Source organism: Eublepharis macularius, chromosome 12 (assembly GCF_028583425.1).
Source record: "Eublepharis macularius isolate TG4126 chromosome 12, MPM_Emac_v1.0, whole genome shotgun sequence".
NCBI lineage: Eukaryota > Metazoa > Chordata > Lepidosauria > Squamata > Eublepharidae > Eublepharis > Eublepharis macularius.
Window position 1 is genome coordinate 14511044 of NC_072801.1, and position 25416 is coordinate 14536459.

At 45.4% G+C, this 25416-nt stretch overlaps 2 protein-coding genes across 7 annotated transcripts in view; both read left to right on the forward strand.

Annotated features, from left to right (window-relative positions):
- The first annotated feature begins 5216 nt into the window (after positions 1 to 5216).
- NHLRC4 (NHL repeat containing 4) lies at positions 5217 to 8892 on the forward strand. 2 transcript variants are annotated; one of them, XM_054994972.1, is made up of 2 exons: positions 5217 to 5303; positions 6592 to 8892. In XM_054994972.1, exon 2 carries the CDS (start codon positions 6607 to 6609, stop codon positions 7705 to 7707), a length of 1101 nt encoding a protein of 366 aa, XP_054850947.1. In that variant the 5' UTR covers positions 5217 to 5303; positions 6592 to 6606; the 3' UTR covers positions 7708 to 8892. The 2 variants fall into 2 exon arrangements, with proteins under 2 accessions (XP_054850947.1, XP_054850948.1); XM_054994973.1 differs by having other exon boundaries at positions 5226 to 5303; positions 6595 to 8892.
- A 3242-nt stretch (positions 8893 to 12134) lies between these two features.
- The window catches only part of PIGQ (phosphatidylinositol glycan anchor biosynthesis class Q), a 42194-nt gene continuing 28912 nt past the window's right edge, over positions 12135 to 25416 (forward strand). Inside the window, exons 1-3 of one of the 5 annotated variants that reach the window (XM_054993347.1) lie at positions 12135 to 12230; positions 20249 to 20429; positions 23440 to 24153. In XM_054993347.1, coding sequence (XP_054849322.1) covers positions 23468 to 24153 — 686 coding nt within the window. In that variant the 5' untranslated portion in view covers positions 12135 to 12230; positions 20249 to 20429; positions 23440 to 23467. Of the gene's footprint in view, positions 12231 to 13507; positions 13594 to 20248; positions 20430 to 23439; positions 24154 to 25416 lie in introns of those variants that run through there. The other 4 variants (XM_054993349.1, XM_054993348.1, XM_054993351.1 and 1 more) reach the window with 4 other exon arrangements.

Consider the following 25416-nt stretch of genomic DNA (forward strand, 5'->3'; position numbering starts at 1 on the left):
GCGTTTCCTCGCGCGAGTTTTGTGCGACGACGCGCAAAACTTGCGTGAGGAAACGCGATATTTCGCATTTTCCCCGTCATGATCTGGAAGAGGGCGGCATGAAGCGCCTTAAGGTTAGTCATCTGGAATCGGCCCAGGTATTAACTCTCTCTGTCCCAGTACTGTTTCTTTGATTGAAACTGCCCCTTTCCATCTGTTTTCTAGCCCCAGGAAGGAAAAAAAGATGGGTATTAATTTCAGTCTTTGTTTCCTTACCTGGACAAAAAGCCGCACTGGAAGGAAAGGGAAGTGAATAAACATTCCTCTTCCGTTGCTCAGGAATCTTTCATGCAAATTGCAGGTGTAGATTTCATACTTTCATTAAAAAAATTGCACATGTTGCATTGCTCTGGAAGTGGCTTCTAATTTGTGATATTTTTAGGCCATCTATAATGACACAGTGTCCAGTAAGCATGCAGGGTATGTCCTCACAGGCAGCATTTTCTTGTTTTCCATGCATCAGGGAGCAATATTGGAACCCAAGAGTCCAGAAGAAAATCTGTCATGGTGTGGTCGCAGGCAGGGCTTTTTTTCCAGCGGGAATGCGGTGGAACGGAGTTCCAGAACCTCTTGAAAATGGTCACATGGCTGGTGGCCCCGCCCCCTGATCTCCAGACAGAGGGGAGTTGAGATTGCCCTTCGCACCATGCGGTGCAGAGGGCAATCTAAATTCCCTCCTGTCTGGAGATCAGGGGGCAGGGCCACCAGCCATGTGACCATTTACTCTGAGGACCACCCACTGAGTTCCCCCACCTCTTTTCCCAGAAGAAAAGCCCTGGTCGCAGGCATACTGATTTCTATTCTGTCCTTGGAGGATGAGCGAGAGCAGAGGTGAGTCCAGGGACCCAATCTAGTCCTCGAGGAGCTTGTCTGTTTGACGGGAGCATCGTCTAGTTGGCCAACTGGCCTGAAAAAACCACTCAAGGACCGCTGAGAAGAACCACTGGGCTCAAGGGCCAACAGGGCTTGGAGACAGGAAGCATCAACATCCAACTCAACAAAGTAGGCAGCAACTCCGATTTTATTTATTTATTTATTCAATTTTTATATCGCTTCTCTTCCACTAAGATCTTGAAGTGGTTCACAACCATTACAACATTTAAAAACCAATACAAAAATATAATGCATTCAATAAAATCACAATAAAACTACAGCCTCATACAAATAATTAAAAATCACTCCAGTCCCACCCCAGCCTATGAAACCTTGTTAATAACATAAAATTATAGACACAGCTGTGGCCATAGGGCTGAAAAATTTGCCATCCCCTGAGCTAGAATATCTCGGCAGTTAAAATCTCTTAGGAAAAAGCCATTATTTCCAAGCAAGAGAGAACTTTGTGCCCTAAAAGTGGGCTAAGTGTGTCAGCCCGTTCCCAAGCATATTCATATTCCATTCTAAACTGATCAGTTTGCTCCACTAATTGTCCTCAGCTGGACATTTCAAAATATAGTGAGCGATTTTCTCTTTATCTGCAAATTAAAATTCTGCATGCATGGTTAATAATGTCTACCCTCTCCTTAAACCTCTGTTTTTGCTTTCCGCCACGCTTCTGATTTTAGAACACCACGTTATTGTGGAGTTTGGAGCTCTCTTCGCAACCCTACTTGGCACTCCTAGGCTTTTATTTTTCGAACTGCTTTTCTGAGTTCTTTTCTATTGTTGATTATTTGGACAGAGAGAGCCTCCTTGTGGTTGGCTTGTAAAACTGCAAGAAAACATTTCTTGGCTACTAAACTATAGCAAAACTTGAAGCTTGCAAGGCGGGTTAGTTAGTTCAAATCAGGGCTTTTTTCTGGGAAAAGAGGTGGTGGAACTCAGGGGGTTGCCCTCAGAGAAAATGGTCACATGGCTGGTGGCCCCGCCCCCTGATCTCCAGACAGAGGGGAGTTGAGAATGCCCTCTGCGCCGAGAGCAATCTAAACTCCCCTCTGTCTGGAGATCAGGGGGCGGGGCCACCAGCCATGTGACCATTTTCAAGAGGTTCCAGAACTCCGTTCCCCCGCCTTCCTGCTGAAAAAAAGCCCGGGTTCAAATCAACATGTGAAATGTTGCCTTCTGCTTCTTGGCTTTTCTTACCTTTTGAGAAAAGGGTCCAAAGCTCAGTGGCAGAGCGGGTTCAGTTCCCAGTCTACCTAGTAAAAGATAGAAGATCCCTCCAGAAGAGCTGCTTCTAGTCAATAGTAGACATCAAACAACCGGAAAACTTGCAAGGGCATTTGAGGAAGAGGGGTTCACTTCAACTTCCCCTGTATTCCCTTCCCCACACTGTTTCCTTTTTCTTTCCTCATGGCAGTTCCCATATCCCCTCCCCACCCTGCTTCTTTCTCTCCTTCCCACTTGGCCGACCAACTTTCTTTTATCTCCCCCCCCACACACCCCAGTCTTCACCTTTCTTTGTTATTTTTGACTTCGTTTATACCCTGCCTTTCTCCCCAATGGGCACTGAAAGTGGCTTAAATTGTTCTCCTCTGTTTCATCCTCACAATAACGCTGTGAGATGGGTTTGGTTGGAAGTGCATGACTGGGCCAAGGTCACCCAGCAAGCTTCCATGGCTCAGTGGGTCTCTCAGATCCTAGTCTGAAACTCAAACCACTACGCTACAGTTCCCTCCCCTGGAACCTCTCCCTGGGAAAAGTCTGGCTGGGCTGCAAAAGCTGAGAGGTAGCACGTCACTCAGGTGAGTTGTATGGTGACTGCTGCTTGGCTCAATCAAATCTTGCAAGTAACAACAACAACAACCACCAGGGCAGGATCTACAGTTGCCAGTGTCCAGAGCAACCTAAGTCTGGCCCCCTGCATGCGCATGCGCTCCTGGCACTGCGTGATGATGTCATTTCTATGATGTCATCACACAGGGCGGAGCATGCCACCAGTGCGGCAAGCCGGCTGCCCCGGCACATGGTGTGCCACGGAGCTGGCGGCAGCAGCGCGGGCGGCTGGGAGGCTGCCTGTGCCATTCGCCTGCCCTGCTGCAGGGGTGGCCAGATTGCCACGTGCTCCCTGTCCTGTGGAGCAGGTGAATGGCGTGGCCGGCCTCCCCCCTGTTCAGCTGCCCGTGCTGCCACCAGCCGCTCCCGGCAGCTAGCAGCTGCGCCCAGCACCCCCTCTTTGGCACCGCCAGGGGCAGACTACTCCCCCTGCCCCCCCGGTCAATCTGGCCCTGACAACAACAACATTCAATATATATACTGCCCTTCAGGGCAACTTTATACCCACTCAGAGAAGTTTTCAAACTATGTTATTATTAATGTGGGATCAAACTATATTAATATTAATGTGGCATCAAGGCATAATCACCACAGCACCTGGGTAAGTTGCATAACTTGTATAGTTGCCTGGTGGTTGCTACTTGCCTGCCTTGATGAGTCAATATAAAGATTAACTCAGTGGCTCTTGATGAAGGTTCTGGATTTTACCCTTGGTCTCTCCAGGTGTTGGAACAAACCTTTCTCACTCTGTTTGAGATTCTGAAGTTACTCTGCAGTTAGCCCCTCTGCTCCCACCAGGTCTGCAAGACGGTTCTCATTACAGGCTGGGAGAGGGTATCTGGAAAGGGGCTTTTGCCAGTGCCTGCAGGGTAGAAAGGTGCATGAAAAAGTTGTCCTCCACCCAGGAAAGGCAGTTTGTAAGGTTCCCCCAAACCTGGAGCCTGCCCTGTACATCAGTTGAAGGCACTTTCAAGTGATCTCGGGAAGATGGTTCAGTAATTTGGATGGAGACAGAGTGGTAGGGTTGCCTGCCCCCTAAGGATTTTGCATTGGATACCCTTGCCTTAGGAGTGCCAGGAAGCCATTTGGAACCCTGTTGATTCTGAAGTCCCATCCTGTGGTACGAACCCTGGCAGGCCCACCTGCAGTTGAGATGTACCTAGAGGGTTTGAAACCACCCTTGACAGCCCTTCCATCCCAGAAAGGTGAATGGGCGCCCAAGGGCCCATGGGCGAGTTTGTTTATCTCGGTGATTAAAGCAACCACAGCAGCGCATTTAAAGGTCAGAGTCCGTCGCCGTGGGAGATGCTTTTTTTTCCAATAAAAGGCTTCCCACTGTCTTCCCACTGTCCAGCTGACAGGGGCCCTATTTACTTGTCAAGTTGAATTCTACAGTTTATTTTGACATTGCCAGAGGTGTGGGCCCAAAATGAACCATCTTGGGTCCCGGACCCAACAACGCCTGTTGAATCGAAGGGTAAAAGTGACTAGCGATGGTTCTGATGCACCGGCATGCCAGATCATGGCTGTTTTCACACTGTTTACCGTCCACGGAACATTGCGCCGAGCTCCCGGAACGACAGCGTCTTCCTGGTGTGATTTCACGCGAGAATGGTAGTTCTCGTGCAAAATCGTGCCAGGAAGACGGTGTCGTTCCGGGAGCTCAGCGCAATGTTTCGTGGTCGGTAAGCAGTGCGAAAATAGCCCATGTCATGGCTACTCCTGAAACCACCCCATTGTACTCACTGACAAGTTTTTTTTCCCTTCTGTTTTTTCCCTTCTCTTCCCTTTCTAAGAGCTGCATATCATGTGTACAAAACACAGGGAATATTAGCATGACCCATTTTTTATTTTAAAAATCCTAACACCCTGAGCACGTGTAGAATGCCATTCTCTTGAAGGAATCAAAGAAGTCTCTTCTTTCTAAAAAGACATAGAAGACACACTGTATGGGCAACATTTTCCTCTTTGAAGTTATTTATCTTCTTGTTTTTCTTGTTTTTTAATAGAGCCGGGGGGGGGGAATAATTCCAGAAAAGTGAATGAATTATGGAGACAGAACAGATGAAAAGTCCTGTAATTTATATTATGACATTAAGGTTTTGGGGTTTTTTGGCTTCGAGACTTTCTGCTACATGCTGTGACTAAAAGATCATGTGTTGCTTGCTTGTGTGTTAATAGAAAAGCATGTTTTAATGGCTTTCTATTCGCCATTGCATCCAGCATTGATCTGCTGGCTGAGCGAGTAGCATTTTGGCTGGCTTGCACCCCAGGTCCATGTTCTGTACAGTCAGCCCAAGATCTGGTAGAGGTAATTGACTGTGCTACTGTCAGAAAGCTCCACTAGGGTGTGCATTCTTTCTCTATGCCAGCGTGTGTGTTTGTCGAAAGAACAATCCTATTGACACAAGCATTGGCCCGCAAAGCTGAGTGGAATCCTGTCACTAACAACAGAGCCCTGGGAACATTATTTCAGTCACTTCCTGCTTTGGAAGCTGTCTAGCTGACCCTCCACTGGGAAGTTGGAATCGTTCCTACAACTTTAATTAGAGGTAAAGAGGTTTAACTCATTTTCTGCCCTCTTTTGCTAGAGTTTGGTATTTGCTTATTAAGGTAGCTATTGTTAATACAAAAGCTTTCAGCTCCATCACCGTTGAGACATCCGGATCAAAACTTCCGGAATTGCTTAGAGCCAAGCTACAAGTGACGAATGACACTTGAACGGCAAGTGAACAGACTCACGCGTATTCTTCCTTGTTCACTTGTGCTCCAAGTGGAGCGCAACTGGAGCACAAGTGAACACGGAGGAATACGCGTGAGTCTGTTCACTTGCCGTTCAAGTGGCATTCGTCACTTGTAGCTTGGCCCTCAGTCTCACCAGGGAGGGTTTATCTCCTTCCTCAGGTAGATGGAGAAGAGGATTACTTTTAAGGCCATTGGTCCAGGGTAAGAGTGTGCCTGTCATATGCCACAGAACAGCTCTTTCTGGATTTTGAGATTGGGATTTCATATCGAGGAAATATTTCTTCCTTGATAACTTAGAATTGGGGAGGTGGGGAAGAGATCCAATCTTAGCTAGAGCTGATACTACATACCTCTTCTTTCCTTCACATTAAGGGATATGGGAGAGGCTGGGTCTAGTTTTCCTGGAGGGCCACTTTGAAAAGAGGAAAGAGCGAGCTTGTGGGACAATATTTCCATCACCAGAATAGATACAGCCAGCTAAGATGTTACTCAGGACTAGGGCTGTTCCCACACGGCTTACCTGAACCCGGAACACTGCGCAGCATGCAAAAAAAACTGCGGAAGATCGCGTTTTCTCTCGCGAGTTTTGCGCGATGTTGCACAACATTGCGCAAAACTCGCGAGAGAAAACACGATTTTCCGCGTTTTTTTCAGCATGCTGCGCAGCATTCTGGGTTCAGGTAAGCCGTGTGGGAATGGCCCAGGGCTTTTTTTCTGGGAAAAGAGGAACTCAGTGGTGGAACTCAGGACTGCACAATGACGTCACTTTGGGTCTACTGGAACAAGGGAGGAGTTTTTTAAAGTTTAAATTGCCCTTGGCGAAAATGGTCACATGGCCGGTGGCCCCCACCCCCTGATCTCCAGACAGAGGGGAATTTAGATTGTGGCGCGTAGAGCAATCTCAACTCCCCTCTGTCTGGAGAACAGGGGGCGGGGCCACCGGCCACGTGACCATTTTCAAGAGGTGCCAGAAGTCTGTTCCACCATTCCAGCTGGAAAAAAGCCCTGCTCAGGACCTTTGCCAGCCCTCACAAGATCAAAATCTGCCCTCCTGAGCCTACAGTTTTATAACTGCCTTTGATGATATTTTTGAAGCAGAGAGAGAAAGAGATGGATTATACTTTGGAGGACACACAGCGCAAGGAGAAACTCCTGAGAACTGTTTACACCCTCCAAGTTAAATCCGATTCCACATTTCAAAAGGCCAGCCCACTCCTGAGCAATCACCGTGGCATGGGGATGGTGACGGAGCATCAGGTTCAAGAACTGGCTGAGAAAGCCAAAGTCATTTGCCATGACTTGGACAATATCAGAAACCACCTCTTCTATCGGCAGAATGACCTAGTACAGCAGATCCCAAACCCCAACGGTAGCTGTTACAGTGGTGTAAGTGGAATCCATTGTACACTGGATGGATCTGTTTATGTGACTTGTGAGAGTGCCCCAAGGGTCCATGTCTTCAATCACTCAGGCCAAGTGGTTCAGTGTCTACCTTGTGTGGAATCAAAGAAGAAGGAGACCTTTTTGCCAGAGGATGTGACCCTCACCAGAGCAGGGATGGTGGCTGTAACCGACATGGTGAACAAAACCATCCGCGTTTTCAACCATCACTCAAAGTTTTCTAAGGGTGAATGGGTAAAAATTGGCCAGTTCTGTTCCCCCCGGGGAATTGGAGTGGACACTTCTGGCAAGTTACTGGTGGCGGACTACACAGAAGGCAAAGTTCATAGCTTTGCTTTGGACCACGCATTCAAGGTGCAGAGCCCTCACTCTGTATCTGACCTGTGTGGGCCGCGTTATGTGTGCGCCGCACCAGAAGGAGGGTTTGTTGTGAGTGAAGAGTGTGGTGATGTCAAACTGTTCAATAACAGTCACAAACTTCTCTTTTCCATCTGCCACAAATTCAGCCATAGTTTTGGCAACCCTGCTGGGGTATGTGCTGACAGAGAGGGCAACATCATTGTGGCTGATGAACAGCACCGGAAAATCCACTTGTTTCCCCGAAATGGTTCCCCTATTTGCTTGGTTTCAAAAGGTCTTCAGAGACCGACTGGAATAGCTTGTTCCACTCAGGGGTTGTTATATGTTGCCGACTCTGGAGATGATAATATCAAAGTCTTCAAGTATCGGGTGAGACCCCCTTTCAATGCAGACCTTCTTTCTGCGTCCAGTGAGAGTCCAAATCTAACTCCCAGAAGGAGGGTAGAGTAGGAGTCTCCATCCTTCCATATCCTTTAAATAGTTTACCATGTGACCTCACCTGAGGGGGCATTCTTTTGTCACATATATTGTACTGGTGGAGAAATGTGCTTGCCATAGATGACTAACTCGAGAAAGAAAGAAAGAAAGAAAGAAAGAAAGAAAGAAAGAAAGAAAGAAAGAAAGAAAGAAAGAAAGAAAACCAGCACCCCTCCCCAAATAACACGGGAAGTCAAAAGAGAGCTGAACCACTAACAGGAGCTGAGTAGAGAATTTATTGAACAGAATTTTTAAAAATCTCAACATGGTTTGGCAATATGTTTTTTCCCCCAGGCAACATGTTAATGTATTTCCCTATTCTGAGAGCAGGGTTCTCTCAGAGTGCATCTGAGGGCCAAGCTACAAGTGACGAATTACACTTGAATGGCAAGTGAACACTCACGTGTATTCCTCCCGTTCACTTGCGCTCCACTACGTGACTAAGAGCGGGACCACAAGTGACGCCTGACACAGGTTGGACACTTGCCAGCTTCCCTCAAGTTTTGATGGGAAATGTAGGCAGCTTGGCGGAATGTTGGACAAGTGACAGTTGAAAAGTCCATTGGACAGCCGTCGGAGAGCCAAACTGCAAGACCAGGATGCCTACATTTCCCATCAAAACTTGAGGGACGCTGACAAGTGTCCAACCTGTGTCAGGCATCACTTGTGGTCCCGCTCTGAGTGGAGCGCAAGTGGAGTGCAAGTGAACAGGGAGGAATACATGTGTGTCTGTTCACTTGCCATTCAAGTGTCATTCGTCACTTGTAGCTTGGCTCTTATATGTGTTCTCTTACTGAAGCTGAAAATGAGGCCTGGTTCATACATGCAGGAGAATAAGGTAGCAGGGACCCAAAGTGGTAGAATAGCCTACAACAGTTAACTCACAGGGACTATCTCTCAATAAATGTGTGTTGAATTTGGGTTTCATTTTTGTGGGTCTTTGTGCAAAGGAAGACATGTTGTCTCCTACCAATATATTATTACAGAGAATATTTAATCTTACTTTGTATATATTTGATGAATAAAAAGTAAGTGAATGTGTTTCTTCTATCACTGACACTGAGAATTAGACCTCATTTAAGTTGTTACCTTATCCCAACTAAGACAATATCAGTGTGTTCAAAAGATCAAAATAATAAAAGAGTATAATGAACCCTATTTTCCTTGTTTGATATATTTAATTTATAATTTTTCTTTAAAATACTCGAGGCAGAAAATAAAAAGCCATAGTACACCAACTTACCCATTTGCCACACTATTCAGCATCTCAGATGTCCTTCAAAGCACACTTTGAAGAGTAGAATTTAAAACAAATGCCACATGATCAGTGTATTTGTTTACTTCTATTTGTAATACGATCTTTGTTTTGTCATGTGCTTAGTTCTTATGGCCCCTTCTTACATGCCCAGGGTAATGCCGATCTCAGATAGCAATTTCCCCCAGCTCAGCTCGGCTAGGGATCCTGACGGTGTTTTGCCGTCTTCTGGGCCATTGGGAGTGTGGGGAGGGGGAGGTAGTTGTGAATTTCCTGCCCTGTGCAGGGGGTTGGACTAGATGACCCTGGAGATCCCTTCCAACCCTATGATTCTATGTACCTCATGGTGGTCTCATAACCTGTCACCGATCAGACCCCGACTGGCTTATTGCAAGGTTGCAGCATCACAAATCTTCCAACCATACCATGAGGCCCTCTATCTAACTGATAGCCACGTATGTGTAACTCCCAGAGTCCTGAGTGTCAGGTTCAATGTCTAGAGTTATGTTTACAAATTCAAAATGTAAATACAATTTATTTAAATATAACAGAACACAACTGTGAAAACATTTCCAAAGTTATCAATACTTGGTCGGTAACCAGTGACCCCAGAGCAGAGTCCTACGCACAATCCACTTAGTAGTACAGACAGTTCTGTGGTCTTGGCCAGAGGCTATAGCCGTAACAGCATCCCAAATATCCAGAAGGCCTTGTAACAGCAGGACTCTGTGAAGATGCTGTATGAAGCCTGGAATTTGGTTGTTGCCCTAGGAGCAGTTCCCCTTTCTTCCTGGCAAAAGTGGGGCAGCTCTGTTCCCAAGTGCTGGTCTCAAGCAGTCAAGATGCAATTTCAACTCTACGACCTTCTTAGAGGCAAGGCTTGAAAACAAGCTTTGCTCCCAAACAGCAGTAGCTTCAGCACTTTTCCCTCTTTTCCAATCTTTTCAGCTAGCCTAGTCCTGCATTATACCACTTCTCCTAATCATGTCGACTTTTTTAACACACACCCCATGAACCTTTGCTGAACATGCAAATTAATACAAACCTAGGTACACCTCAGTTATCTGCTGGTCCTGTCTGCTAGTCTAGTATATCTATATATCTGCAGTCTACTAATCAGACCTAGGTCCTAGACCCCAAACCTTTTTTTCAGTACAGGCTTACATTCGCCTCTCTCTGCATGGATCAAAATATCTGCACGAAGGGGGCCATACAAGGCTAGGGTTACATGTGTCTGCAATCCCAGAGAAAACCCAAATGTGCAGAAAAATTATTTTATTAGTTATTATTTGCTTCTCTTCAGGCTCCGTCCCCAAAATCTCCAGGAATTTCTCAGCCTGGACCTAGCAACCCTATTACATTGTGAAGAAAATGCTGTGTGTTGATCCATTCCAAAATAGCACCAAGTGCTACTGGTTGTCACTGGAGGGAGAAATGCTGGTGACAGAGGAGGATGGCAAGAAAGAACAGCAGGACACAGGAAAAAAGAAGGGACTCCAGTCCAAAATGAAGGGATGTCAATCCAGCAAGCTAGGAAAGAGGGGCAGATGTTTGCTTGAAGAAACATGTGGGCACCTGGAATCTCATTGCTGGGAAGGCACTACAAAGGAGAATCACTGACCCACAATATGGGTGGCAATATTTTGCACATGAGAACAACATGAAAGGGAAAAAATACACCCAGCCACCAAGATACCAAAAGTAGATAAGCTATTAGAAAATATCTCAAGTGATACAATTATACAATGATAATTAACAAGAAATGTAAATACATGAGATTACACAGCAATGTATTTTCCTAAGTAAACAATTGCGACCTTGATAAACAACATGTAAAGAGTATCAAAGGGCCAGATGTCAAATTAATGGCCTGTAGCTGAAAGTCAGAAGAAATATATGGCAAATGCTAGCAAAACATTTCCACTATATCTGTCTCAGATATATCAATTTACTTGTTCTCACACATGTGGAATGAATTGTTGTTTGTTTATAGTCCACATTTCTCACTGAGGTCCAAGGCAGTGAATAATGCAAGTGAGTACAATTTAATACAATACAATATTCAATAGCTAGGACATTCACAGAGCAACATACAACATGGACATTCAATGAAAACAGATACAATAGGGTCCCGTAGCTGCAAAAATGAAAAACTAGCAGTTCAAAACTGAAAATAATTCAGTTTTGTTGAATTATTGATGCTCGCTTTTTGTGGATGGTTTGAGGGGTTCCTTTTGCTTTAAGTTGGCAATATTTTGCACCTGAAAGTTGGAGAGATGGCATATGGATCTACTTACTTTGGATCTGTCTATAAAAGCCGTGCATGTAGGATTGCCTACCTCCAGGAAGGGCCTGGAGAGATCCTGAAATTACAACTACTTTCCAGACTACAGAGATCAGTTCCCCTGGAGAAAATCAAAAAGAGTCCAGTAGCACCTTTAAGACTAACCAATTTTATTGTAGCATAAGCTTTCGAGAATCAAGTTCTCTTCATCAGATGCATGATACAGAGACTGGTCAAATACAGAAGAGGAGGGAAAGAAGGGGAGGAGAGAGAAGAGGCAATTAGGGGGGGAAACCAAAACATTCCTTTGCTAGTATATGTAAACATCTCCTTTTGGTGTGTGGATCAGTTGGCTTCAAAGGAGTTTGCCCTGTTAGTTTGTAGCAGCCAAACAGCTAGACCATCCAATTCCAATGTAGTATGAGCCTTCAATAACCACAGCTCTCCTTGCCAGATGCATCTGACAAAGAGATCTGTGGTCCCCGAAAGCCCACGCCAGGTGCCACTGAGAAAATGGCTGCTTTGGAGGGTGGATTCTATGGCATTATACCCTACTAAGACCCCTCTACTCCCCAAACCCCACCATCTCCAGTTCCACCCCAAATCTCCAGGAATTTCCCAACTCGGAGTTGGCAATTGTACATCAGGAGGGCCTAGGTGCCATTCTATAGCTATCAGCTTTCTACAAAAGTAGTCCTAGACGTAGTCCTAGGAATTGCACAGGCAGATCTAGCCACACTTTACAGAGGAAGCTTATCAGGAAGAGGCAGGCTTCATATTGGAGCGGGGAAATGTGCCCCACCCAGAGGTGTGGGACTGTGGTGGGCAACGGCTAGTTTTGTTTTGTTTAGAGGAATTACTTTCTGTGAGCAGCTTAGAGAGGTTTTTGTTGTTTTGGAGGCCTGTTCTTGTTTTATATTTTCCTTGGCTGCTGCTTCATCCCTGGGAAACACTCAGGTGAGTACCTCAAAATGAATGTATATGGGGCAAAAGGTTATCTCTAGAGTTATTTTCTGAGACATATCCCATTGCATTTCTCATTGTATTTAACATTTCTTGCAAAATTTACCTAATCTTGGGACAAAGCCACAATATATGTAACAATTAGGTTACAATTACAACCATGGTTTACTTGGAAGTAAGCCCCCTTGTACACAGTGGAACTTAATACCATATAAACATGCTTCGTAATCTGTCAGACTTTCAAGTGCCACAACACAATTTGTTAATTTAAAAAACTGTATTTTTTTAAGCCTCCTTAACAGCTGGAAACTCTGAAAAGGTTGAGAAAAATGGTGACAAAATAATAATTATGATAATAACTTGCTTTTCGGGGGGGGGGAGATAAAAGCTATTTTCAGCCATATAATAACAACATTTGATTTTTCAGCCATGTGAGAGACTGGGAGCCAAACTACAAGTGACGAATGACACAGGTTGGACGCTTGTCAGCTTCCCTCAAGTTTTGATGGGAAATGTAGGCAGCATGGCGGAATGTTGGGCAAGTGACAGTTGAAAAGTCCATTGGACAGCAGTCAGAGAGCCAAGCTGCAAGACCAGGATGCCTACATTTCCCATCAAAACTTGAGGGAAGCTGACAAGTGTCCAACCTGTGTCGTTTGTCACTTGTAGCTTGGCCCTCTAACTGGGGAGTGTGTGTGTGTTGTCACTTGTATTTCAGATTGGTATACCTTGATGATGTGCAAATGTATGTTTTCTTTGCAATGTTGTGAGCTTGTGGTTCTGTATTTTAATTTTTTAATGTTGCTTTTCTGTTCCTGTGGTTTGGGGATATAAATAGATATTTAAAATATGTGTTGGGAAGCTATTTTGAATGGATAAGAAAGAGCCCTTCTATCAAATCATTCCCACCCTGATGGGGAAAAAAGATTACCAAAGGCTAACCATCTTCAAACTCAGATACTTAGTCCAGTGGTGCTTCAAAGACTAACAGTCCAGCGTCTCTCTTCGTGACTCAGAGCTCGTTCACTAAAGCTTATGCTGGAATAAATTTTGTTAGTATTTAAGGCATCACTGGACTCCTGTTTCATATTACTGTTATGGACTTAACACGACCCAGCCAGATTTTTTAATAGATGAGAGATTTAGTGTAACGGAACCCCAAGCCTAGACGTCAGGATTTTGCACGGAAGAGTATTGAGAACGGACAACAGGGACCTCTGTGGATGAAGGACCGCGTCTCCTAGCAACCACGCACTAACACCCGGAAGTGATTTGAATGTCTCTAGAAGCGGGCTGTTTTTTTCTTTTCTGTTTTGTGTTGGTTAAAGGTGCCTGTTGGAAGGAGGAGGAAGAGAAAGTAAGTGCAGAGGGATGGAGGGCAGTCCTTCCCTGGAGGCTGGAAGAGAAGGGTGCAAAGTGCTCCGGGGGAGGGATTGGGACCTGGGTTGTCAACTTTTGAGACTAAATCCTGTAGATGGACCTTTAATAGTGTTAAGATGTGGAGACGTTGGCAGGTGGCCGTGTGTGTCCATGCTCATTGCTGCACATTACTTCAAAAGCAAAGCAGCAATCCAGGTCATTTGACGTTCCCTGTATGGACATAAAATGGTGCGGGGGTGCATGTTGCTGTGTGGGCTGTTGTGGTAGTGGTGTATAATATTGGTTAGCGTGTTGGTTTAGGACTGGAGAGACTCGTCTTTAAATCCCTGCTTAGCCATGTGAGTGTCCTTGGGCCAACCTGCCTCTTCTTGTGCATGCTCACTCTCTCACATGCAACCTGACCTGAATAATTATGCTTCCGGGGTCACCTTGAGACAGTCACCCTCTCTCAACCAAACCTCTCTCTCAGGGTTGTTTTGAGGGCAAACCAGAGAAAAGGATAATTATCTGAGCATATTGAAGGAATGGGTGGGATAAAAATGTCTTAAATAGAGACAGCAATTGGCCAGAGGTCACCCAGTAAGCTTTTGTGGCTAAGCAGGAATTGGGGTCACCCCAATGGAAGGCCATCTCTCTAACAACTCATGGCCCTTGCTTTCTTGGATTTTATAGTTAATATATTTATGTTTTCTCAAGCATATTGTTAATACAGATTGGTCACTTTCAGATCCTCCCAAATTTCACAGAAGTTACAATGTAGCACTGGGAGCTGTGACACCTGGAATCTCGTCCTCACTCTGTCATGAAACTTGCTGGGTGACCTACCTCACAGGGTTGTTGTCTGGATTAAGATGACAGAATAGTGAACTGTTTGTGCCACCTTGAGGTCCTTGGATAATAATAATAACTGTGCTTATATACCACTGTTTTAGACAGATTAGTGCCTCACCCAGAGTAGGGAGCCAGTTTGGTGTAGTGGTTAAGAGCACGGGACTCTAATCTGGAGAGCCAGGTTTGATTCCCCACTCCTCCACTTGAAGCCAGCTGGGTGACCTTGGGCTAGTCACGGCTCTCTGGAGCTCTCTCAGCCCCACCCACCTCACAGGGTGTTTTGTTGTGGGGATAATAATGACATACTTTGTAAACCACTCTGAGTGGGCATTAAATTGTCCTGAAGGGTGGTATATAAATCGAATGTTGTTGTTGAACAAGTTAGTGTTATTATTATCCCCACAATATAGCTGGGGAGCTGGGGCTGAGAGAAGTGGCTTACCCATGGCCACCTACTAAGCCCATGGCAGTAATGAGATTTGAACCAGTAGAGTGCTGATTCGCTGCTGAACCACTTAACCACTGTGCTACAACAGGATGGTATAAAAATATGTTACCAGATGTCCAGACAGACCTTTAGATTCCCCTCGTAGCAAAGTTTACTCTGTTTCCCCATCTCTATAGAATGGGCTGCCAGTAAGGGTAAGAACTGCTTCTTCCTGTGATGACACATCTTCAGGGGCCAGATTGCATGTAGTAGAAAACACATGGCCAAAATTTCTGTCTCCTTAGCACCATTCAGTTAAATAAACTTGGTGGTGTGATTTACTTCCATTGTGCTCAGTGTTCTCCCATGCTCTTCTCCACTTCAGGGCTCCTGCTTGTAAGCTCCATATCTTTAATTAAAGTGAAAGGAATGAATCCCTGAGCGAGCCTTGAAATTGGTTGGTTGTAACCTGCTTTTCTCACTGAGACTCAAGGCAGATTGCACAATGTAAAACAGTGCACTCAAAAGAGTGTGAGATATCTTTTTTTTTTTTTTTAATTTTTACACCAGACTATCACAAGGAAAGGGAAAGGACAAAGGGGGGTGGAAAAAGAAAAAGGGGGGGGGAATGAACTACAAACACTAAACACTACACTTCAATGTTTCCCTTCATACTGTCATAATACAAAAATAGCTCCATAGAATAATGATGGAGTGGTTAATCATACAGAAAATAAACATTTCAAATTCTGATTAAACTTTCCTCCCCCTTCTAGGTCCCGGACGCAATTCTCTCTGTGCAACTGCTGTTGCGATGCTCTCCTCCTCCCCCCCCCCTCCGGCTCCTCCTTTTCTTCGTTCTTGGTGCAGCAGAGTTCTGGGTTTTTATTCTCAAAATCCTTTAGTTGATCTTCTGATAATATCTTATAGGCCTGATCTTTATATCTGAACCATATTCCTTCCGGGAATAACCATTTGTACTTTATTCCATGGTCCCTCAGAAGAGCTGCAAACTTTTTATATTTAAAACGCCGTTTCCGGACTAGAAATGGAACGTCCTTCAAAATCTTGACTTTCAAACCCATAAAGTCCAAATCCGCATTGTATGAGTTATATAGGATGGTGTCCCGAATCTTTTTAGTTGAAAAGTCAATAATGATCTCACGAGGCAACTGTCGCTTTGTTGCATATTTTGAAGAAGCCCGACGGACCTCCAAAATGGCGCTTTTAACCTCTCCTTTAGTCGTCCTCGCGGGTGTCGCCAGTAGTTCCGAGACCAAATCCCACAGATCCTCATTTTCCTCCTCTTTCACGTTTTGGAGACGCAAAATTGTCTGCGTTCGTTCCACCTGTAGCCCGATCAGTTGGTTCTCCACCAACTTCAGCTCCTTTTTTGTAGCCTTCACAAGTGACGCACTTTCCAGAGCAGACTTTTCTGCCCCCCCCGCTGCTGCCTTAATGGTTTTCACCTCGCTTTCAATTAAGCCCACCCTTTGATCAGTTTCGTTCAGCTTGTCAACAAAGGGTTTTATGGCTTCCACCACCGCCCTGCGCACCAACTCTTCGAGCGACTCCCCTTTCTGCAAGGTGGCCGAGATTGACTTACCGAGAGCGGGACTTTGCTTCTTTGCTGCCATTTTTGGGGGGGGGGGCGCCAACAAAATTCTGGAACTCCACGAAGGGGAAGAGCGAGTCTTCTTCAGATCAACCTCTCCTTCACAAACGCTTGTAGAACAGAAGGGATTCGCTTGTTTACAGGCTTCCGCCTGTTTCTTTTACTTGCCATTTCTCGTTGCCCGGCGGCACTCGAGGCGCCGCGCACATCTGCCGGCCTCCATAGGGACAAACGGGCAATTCCCCCCCCGCATTGATTTTGGGGAGTTCTTCCCGCCGCGTCCCGGACCCTGGCTCCCTCCCTGGGAGTCCTGGGGGCTAATCCTTACGGATCAGCCGCCCGGTCAGGGTGCCCGGTCGTTTCCTCCCGGACCAGCCGAGAGGAGCGTCCGGCATGGCTGAGAAAACGAAACCGAATCCAAGAGTGTGAGATATCTAATAATGCAATGCAATAGGAGTAAGATTACAAAATTAGAAACAATGAGGAAAAAGTATCAGACAAAAATAAAGTGTAGTAACAGTTGTATAACAGATACAAGAAACAAATAATTCAAATCATGAACAGGGAAATAGCCTACACACCTGTTCCCTTTACAGTAGCTCCATCTTGACTCATTCTGCTATGCTATGTCCTTGTCCCATCAAAAAGCCAATAGCTGTTCAACCAGAAAAAGACAATATAACTGAAAAGTGATTGCTGTTCAATACACATTGAAAACAGCAATACGACTAAAAAGTCATTGCTGTTCAATATTCATTAAAAACAGCAATGTTTAATTGCTGCAGCTATATATTTACACGTATCCAATGTTGTATTACAATCCATGTTCGCTAACAGAGTAATTAAATGATAGTTAGAAGAGCTAACAGGCTTCTTATTCAAATGAGGATGAAGAAATGCTCAATAGCTTGTACTGAAGATTTGTCACAAGTACAAACTTTGGATCCCCTTTCTTGGCCTGTAAATTGTCCATATAAGTCAGCAAGTGGAAGTGAGTTCGTTCTAGCAAGGAAAAAATCTATGATAACATGCTACCATAACACTATAAAAACAATATGGTAACTGGTATTGCTTAAAATATGAATATCCAAAATACATGGGCGAGCATACACGCCACCTCCCTGCCTGAAGACCATGCCATTTTTCTGCCGAAAGAAGGCTGCTAACCAGACTATAAGCACCAGTCTTCCCTAAAGCCAACAGAGAATCACAATCCAAATCAAATGAGTTCAGCTTATCTATGAGCAGGTGAACCCATCCAGGTTTATAAGAATCTAATATTGACAGTGAGTGATTCCTTACTCTCTATATTAATTACAACCCAATATTTAATAACTGTTAACCAGGCTATAAGAGAAACAGACTTCTGGCCAGTTTCCATTAACAAGGAAGATGAAGCAATACATCTAGGACATGCTAAAATCGATCTAAGAAAATTTGTCTGAATTATGTCTGGGCATGTACCCGGAATACCAGTACACACCGGAATAGCATACAAAAACAGTGAGGTTATTTTTGCCTGAAATGCATCCTCAGAATTGCCTCTTAGCTTTTCATAAATATCTCCCTAGCGTGCAAAGCCCAAGAGAGTGAGCATTGGAATGTAACTCCCAGATATTTATAAGGTTGGACTTATTCCATAACATGACCTAAGATATTCCAGCGTAATAATTTTGGCCTACAAGATCTAGCAAAAACTAAAACCTTGGATTTTTTGAAATTAATTACCAAGTGTTCATCAACACAATATTGAATGAAGATCTCTATTGATTTATGAAATCCCACTCTGGTTACTGATACCAGAGCTGTATCGCCTGCATATAGCATGACTAGAATCAGATGAGTCCCTAGCCTTGAAGGGTGCAAAGACAGCAAATTCAATCTAGGGGCTAAATCGTTAATGTAAAGATGTATGTATAGTCATTACATACTTTTTCTTATTTTTTATGAATTTTGTTAGCTGCATTAGATTTAAAAAGTGTAATGTAAATGAAATTAGACAGGGATTTCAGCCTGGACGGTTAGGACTTCTTTTCAGGCCAAAAACAGGCACTAGGTGTTAGGGAAGTATGTTTATTTTGGTTGTTGTGGATTTTCCAGGCTGTATAGCCGTGGTCTTGGCATTGTAGTTCCTGACGTTTCGCCAGCAACTGTGACTGGCATCTTCAGAGGTGTAGCACCAAAAGACAGTGATCTCTCAGTGTCACAGTGTGGAAAAGATGTGACTGGCATCTTCAGCTGTGACTGACATCTTCAGAGGTGTAGCACCAAAAGATCTCTCTGTGTCACAGTGTGGAAAAGATGTTGGCAGGTCATTTATATCTATTCAGGAAGGTGGGAGGAGTAGATATAAATGACCTGCCAACATCTTTTCCACACTGTGACACTGAGAGATCTCTGTCTTTTGGTGCTACTCCTCTGAAGTTGCTAGTCACAGCTTCTGGCGAAACGTCAGGAACTACAATGCCAAGACCACGGCCATACAGCCCGGAAAATCCACAACAACCATCGTTCTCCGGCCGTGAAAGCCTTCGACAATATGTTTATTTTCTTTGGGGTAAATGCGCATTCTTCTGGTCCCACTATTATGTCTGATCAAACAAGTTTTGCAGGAAGTGTTTTGAAGCACATTAAACTTTCAAGGAAAAATCTGTCTTCTGTGCTGCACCAAGCAGATGACTGAGCCTTGGATAGCCTGTATGCCTTGAGAAGCATGTTGTAATGCTAATTTGGGGTGGCAGATCTGGATTTCCTTTGTTTCAGTGAGCTGCATTGTTGATTCTTCTGATCTTGTTTATTTTTTTTTCCCCCCTGACCCTTTCCTCAACTCGTATTAATTTCGGCCCCCTCTTTTTGCTTTCTGCATGGCATTCTTTTGTAAATCCTGGACATTCCACGGGCAGACTCATGTATTTTCAGTGGTGTATTTTCAGTGGTGTAAGATCCAAAGCATCTTACGACATTGTCCTCCCCTTCTCCATTATATTCTCACAACAACATCCCTGCAAGGTAGGGTTACGCTAAAATAGTATGACCGGCCTAAGGTTACACCCAGCGAGCTTTCATGGCAGAGTGGGGATTTGAACCCAGGTCTGCTAGTTCCTAGTCTCACACTGTAACCACTATATCACCCTAGTACTTAAATGCAGAGCATTTCTAAGAGGGCTATTTAACACTTCCACCATCCAACAATCCTCCCCCACCCTGGACATTTTTTATTGCTTCTCCTCTGTTGGAATTCAACGTAGCTGAGATTCAAAGGTATTGAAGGGAACTGGCCCTGCAGGTCAGCCACCCCTTCCTCCTGAGTTCTGTCTGCCTATTTTCTTTTGCAGAGCCCGCCCCACTGCAATCATACAATTGTGGGCCTGCACATTTGCCAAAGTAACATGTGGTTCCCTCCCTACTATGCATTTTGGAAAGCTCTGGTTTGTCCTAGCAGCCAAAGGAGAAGAGTGGCGACTAGACTAGTCTCACTATTTTGTCTCGCTATTTTAACGTTCTTCAGAGGCCAGCGAGTGCAGTCCACTGGAGGGGGGGGGGCCTTTCACATAAGAGTCCTTTCCCTTTCTGAGCATACCCTCTGCCCCAGCTGCACTGCCAAGCTGTGTGACTGAATTTCCCCGCTAAGAAAAAAAGAGGTCTGCATACACACGTATCTGCTTTTATTGAATGTCCTTCAGCAGTTATAAAACGAAAGGGTTGGAGGAGAGTCAGCCCTCGGTGCCACTAACCGTGCTCCTGCGCTCTCACTCCCAGTTTGTAGGACGTGTACCAACAAGACATCCCTTTTCTGCCTCGAGGGGCTGAGAAGTCATCCATGAACAGACATCGCCTCCTGCGGCATTTGGATAGTCTGGTGTTTTCTGTGGAGTAGATCCACCCAGGCACAGAGGTACATCCTGAATGCAAATCAGCCACATCTTTTCTGGAGCAAAAGGTCAGAACCCCAGCTGCTAAATAGATCAGTCACCCTTTAAAAAGAAAAGTTCAACTGGGTCCTCTATGATAATAGCATGTCCTAAGCAGACAATAAGGAGTTCTTTTCCAGTCAGCTGAGTCCATTGCACAGGGGAGGTTGGGGGAGGTTGGATTTTTCACATCACATCTCTGCTGAAGGACAGAGAAGGACAACGGTCGGTCGGGCTGTGGCTACCTCTGAGCTCCCCCATCCTTATGGGCATGATGCTTCTCTGAGATGCTTCTGAGTTATTTAAAGAGACAGCATCAGTTATTTCTCAGCTTAACATTTCATTTCTATTTATAACAACGGAGGTTTGGGTGTCACCTTAAATTTCCAGAGTTGCTCAGAGGTGTGCAGAAAGATTTATGTTAAAATGAGGCATTTCATCCTTTTCTCCTTCCCTCGCAGCTTCCATTTAAGGAATCACATGCTGTAGAAGTCCCGTTTGCTTCCTTGGTTACCAGCCCTAAACTTAAGCCATTTACCCAGGAACGGTGTACATGTACAGGATGATTTGAGAGCGCCGCTTGACTAGCTAGGCTCTTGGGCCTTTGGCAGCCTTCTGACATGCCGAAAATGAGCCAAAGCTGTTCGTGGCAGGGTTGGAAAGTGGCGGGGAAAAGCTTTGCCTGCTCTGTTTGTATTCGTGGCTTCTCTGCAGTCCTGCGTGGGGGACTGCACATATGTAGGCCAGCCGCAGAGAGGACTTCTATAGCCTTTCCCCCACCTGGTGCCCTCCCTCCAAATCACAGACGTGGCTAAGGAGGGAAAGCACACCTTACCTCAGTTCTCTCTTCACTGCTGTGGAGTCAGGATGTCATCAGTGTGTGTGTGCGTGTGTGCGTGTGTGTGTAAAAGACTGTTTTGCCTCAAGCATCCCAAATTCTTTTCATGCCCTCTTCAATCAAGTACTGGGGGAAAAAATGACACGAAGGGACTGTTCCCTCTGAATAATGGCACAGAAAGCCATATGGAAAAAATGTTCTAACTGTGACACTAAAATGTCTCGAATGGAGGAGCACAATTTGTGTTTTTTGTGCCTTGGGGAGGGCCATGATGTGGGGACTTGTCCATCTGTAAACAGTTCACAGGGGTGATAAAAATGAACCATACAGTAAATGCATAGTAGAATCCATTAGGGCAGCTTTTGTGTTATTTCTTAACCGTTTTAGGCAGGCAGCTTGCTCAGCTCCATCTTTACACAACAACAACAACCACGTATATGCCTAACTAACAACTTCAGTCATTCATTTATTTATACATCCATTCATGCACAATACACATAATAAAAGCTATTTATACATACAAATCTTCACTTCCCACATGGAAAATCCTTTGCACAATTGCTAAAAACAGGTTACCTAAGAATATTAAAGTGCTGGTGCTACAAAATTCTATACAATTTTATTGCACATATAGTCCATAAAGTGCAAATGCATAGTAACAACTCAGCATAATCCCTAATTACAGGTCCCAATTAGCAAAAGTTCAGCTGGTATGTGAAGACTACAACCAAAGTAGGGAATAATTCTTCTTGTATGTCAATCCCAAACAGTTGTGTAAAGTAGAGTCCAATAAAATTGGTATGGTCCTCCGACGGGTTATCTAGATCCTTATGTGGCCCGTTTCATACAATCTTTATCAAAGAGTACACAGTCAATGAATCCCTCATAAATCCTTTTCATACGTTCTCATTCCTGAATCCATTCAATAATCACCACTATCCATCTCTACACACTCACGTCTGCAATACTAGTCTAATTTACAAGATTGCTGTAAGATAATATATCTGATTGGCTTTGCAGGGCAACCCGAAGCAGAATTGTGGCTTTTCAAAGTCCACTGAAGTCAACAAGCTTAGAAGGGGCAGCTTTGGTTAGGATAGCAGCGTGGGACAGTTACATTTCTACATCAGTGCTAAGATTAATATTTCTGTTTGCTTTTCAGAGTCACTTCATAAGTTTTGAATCATGTAGCTATCCTTATTTTGCTCTTATCAGAGAAACAGTATTGAGTCTTAACAATACAAGTGGCTGGGTAGACTTTCTCTTGGGAAGCCTAGACTAGTAGACATGGGCACAAACCAAAAAAATTTAATGACTCTGCAGTTCGTGGTTTGATGACGATCCCGAAGTCGCGAACCGCAACGGACATTTCCTGTTGCTGAACCGGTTCGCGGTTCGTGGTGCTCAGAACAGCCCCCGTTGCACTTAGAGAGCCCATATTCACAGGGAGTGTGTAGCAGGCTCTCCTCCAGCCAGCACCCAAGTTTGGTCAAGATTGCAATAGGGATCTTGGAGTTATACCATCTCCAATCCGAAGCCCCCAGGAAACTCCCACAAAAATCCAAGCTCAATTATACTCTCTCTGTCTCTCCCCAAAGGCTAGCGAGTAGCAAGCAGCAGCTCTGTCACACTCCACTGCTAGCTGAAAGTGAAACCCAGCCTGGGAGACCACGGCTATTTATAAGCTGAGGACTCATTGAGAAATGCAGGAGGTCTGTGTTTGGCCATCAGAGCTGCCTATCAGGGTTTGCAGGGATGAGATTGGAGTGCCCATGGCTACAGAACACCCCCCTCCCTCCCCCAGGTGTCTTCTCCCAACTTGTAACTGCTTTACAGCTCCATGGTTGGAAGGAAGACCTGCAGATCAAGGTAAGATGGGCTTCCATTCGGGTTTCCAGGGCGACAGAAGGAGTGCAGACAGAGTTCAGGCATTCCCCTAGCTCCGTTGCCAGGGGAATTGATTGATGGCGCCTGACTGTCTGGCTTCCCAAACCAAACGCACCGAACCAGGCCTCTTCCGAACGCTGGTTCGTTTGCCATGGACAATCACGAACCGCCAGACCGCGATCGCCAATTTCATGGATTTTTGAAGTTCGTAATGCAGTTCGTGCCCATCTCTATAGACTAGTCTCACCATTTTAACACTCTGAATTTGCCCTTGCTTAGACTCCAGGTATGATTTTTCTGTGTTTCATCTCTAGGTGTTCAAAGCTTCCCCACGTCCTTGTCATGGTGCTTAAGGTCTTCTTCCCTGCCTGCTGCTCATTGGCCGAGAGCGGCCTTTTGGTTGGGCGATGGATCCCGGAGCAGAACTCTGCTGTGATCCTCGCCGTGGTCCACTTCCCGTTCGTCCCTGGCCAAGTGAAGCAGTATCTTGCCGAGGTGCATCATGTGACACAGGTTGAGGTGTCAGTGTTGGGTTCATGGACCAACAGCAAACAAGCCAAGGAGGAGAATCTGGGCAGGTTCCTCGAAGACCTCAGCACCATTTTCTCTCACGACCCCTGGATTCAGCTCAGCAGAAAACAAGGCAGCAAGTTCTGGAGCTGTAGCACCATTTGGAAGCATCCCAGTGGCGACGAGGGAGATGAAACAACCCTGGTTTATTATGACCAGCGCAAAGTCATGCTGTCACAACTGCATCCGCCACTGGACTCCGAGGTGGCAGCTGCTTCTTCTCTGGACCGGAAGGTAGAAAACGCCTCTAGACTCATGGCCATGTTTAACACTGTCTCCCAGAGCAAGGTACTCTTCATGAAGGACAGGTACGACGAGGGACCGATCAAGCTCACCCACTGGCAGTCAGAAGGAGTCGAAGCCAGCATCATTGTGGAGCTGATGAAGCAGGCCTCTGTGCCTGCCTGCCTGCTGGTCACGTTCCTGCTTTCGCTGGTCTCCCGAGTCTGTCAAAGCAGGTATGTCAAACGGGATTTATGCAGTGTGATGTGAACTCATGAAGCTGCCTCATACTGAATTTAACTATTGGTCCATCAAGGTCAATATTTCCTACTCAAGACGGGCAGCAGTTCACCCAGGTCTCAGGCAGCGGTCTTCCACAGGTCCTCCTAACTTATCCTTTTAACTGGAAATGCTGGGAATTGCACCTGGGACCTGCCCCATGACTCACCAGAAGACCTTGATTGGGACTGGGATGCTGGTGTTATCTGTTGGTCAGCTTGCTGTGCAACGTGGTTTGTTAACAGGGGGATCTAAGCAGGTAGCCATAGCCTTGACTTTCTAGAGTCCCCATGTGACAAATGCAGGATAATCAGTGGTGACACAACCAACTAGGGGGTGCCCCTCGTCTTTGAAAAGCTCTTGGGTTTGCTAGATATGTCACTTTTATACCTTGAAGACATCTGCCCTCTCTTTGCTACCCCTCGGGCTCCAGCATCAGCCATGCGCAGGCAGGTAAAAAGAAGGGGAAATCAACCCAGCACGAGTGAGAAGTAGACCTGTTTACTGTCCATGCCTCCATACTTTATATAGCAGTTCGGTTTTCTGCTGGTAAACTGATACCCATTTGTTTGGTAGTGACATGCTGTTGTTAAATTCCCTTAAATTCCCTTGCATACACTCACCTGTAGGTCTTCATGGAAGCAGGGCTGCCTGGCATGTGTATGAGACACGTGTATGAAGATGTTTAAGGATGTGAGCCTGTCTTTTAACGCATCATGCTTTTTAATAGGAAGCCTATCACAGGTTACCCTTCTTTCCACACCCAACGTGGTTCTCATATAAATTGTTGCACCGCTTCAAGAAGCCCAGTAGCCCAGAGTCAATGACTGATCTTTCTCTTACATTTTAACCTTTTCTTCTTCCAAGGAGCTCCGGAGCAGCTTATGTGGTTGCCCCTCCCTATTTATCCCCACAAAATTTCTGTGAGATAGGTTAGGCTGAGAGAGCGCAGCTGGCCCCAAACCAGTGAGCAGGCTTCACGCGGCTCTGCACCTGTGTCTCCCCTGTCCTGGTCTAGACCCGCTGGCTCAGCATCTAACATGGGTGAAACTTCTTTCGAGGGACTACCCTGGCAGAATTGCAAAGGGCTGGTTCTCATTTGTAATTCTGAGCGGATGTGAAGTTGAAAAGCTCGTGCCTGTAAACCTCTGCATCGTCACTGGGCAGCCGTCGTGGTAGATCATATCGTGCTGCCAAAAAAAGGGCTGGGGTGGGGGAAG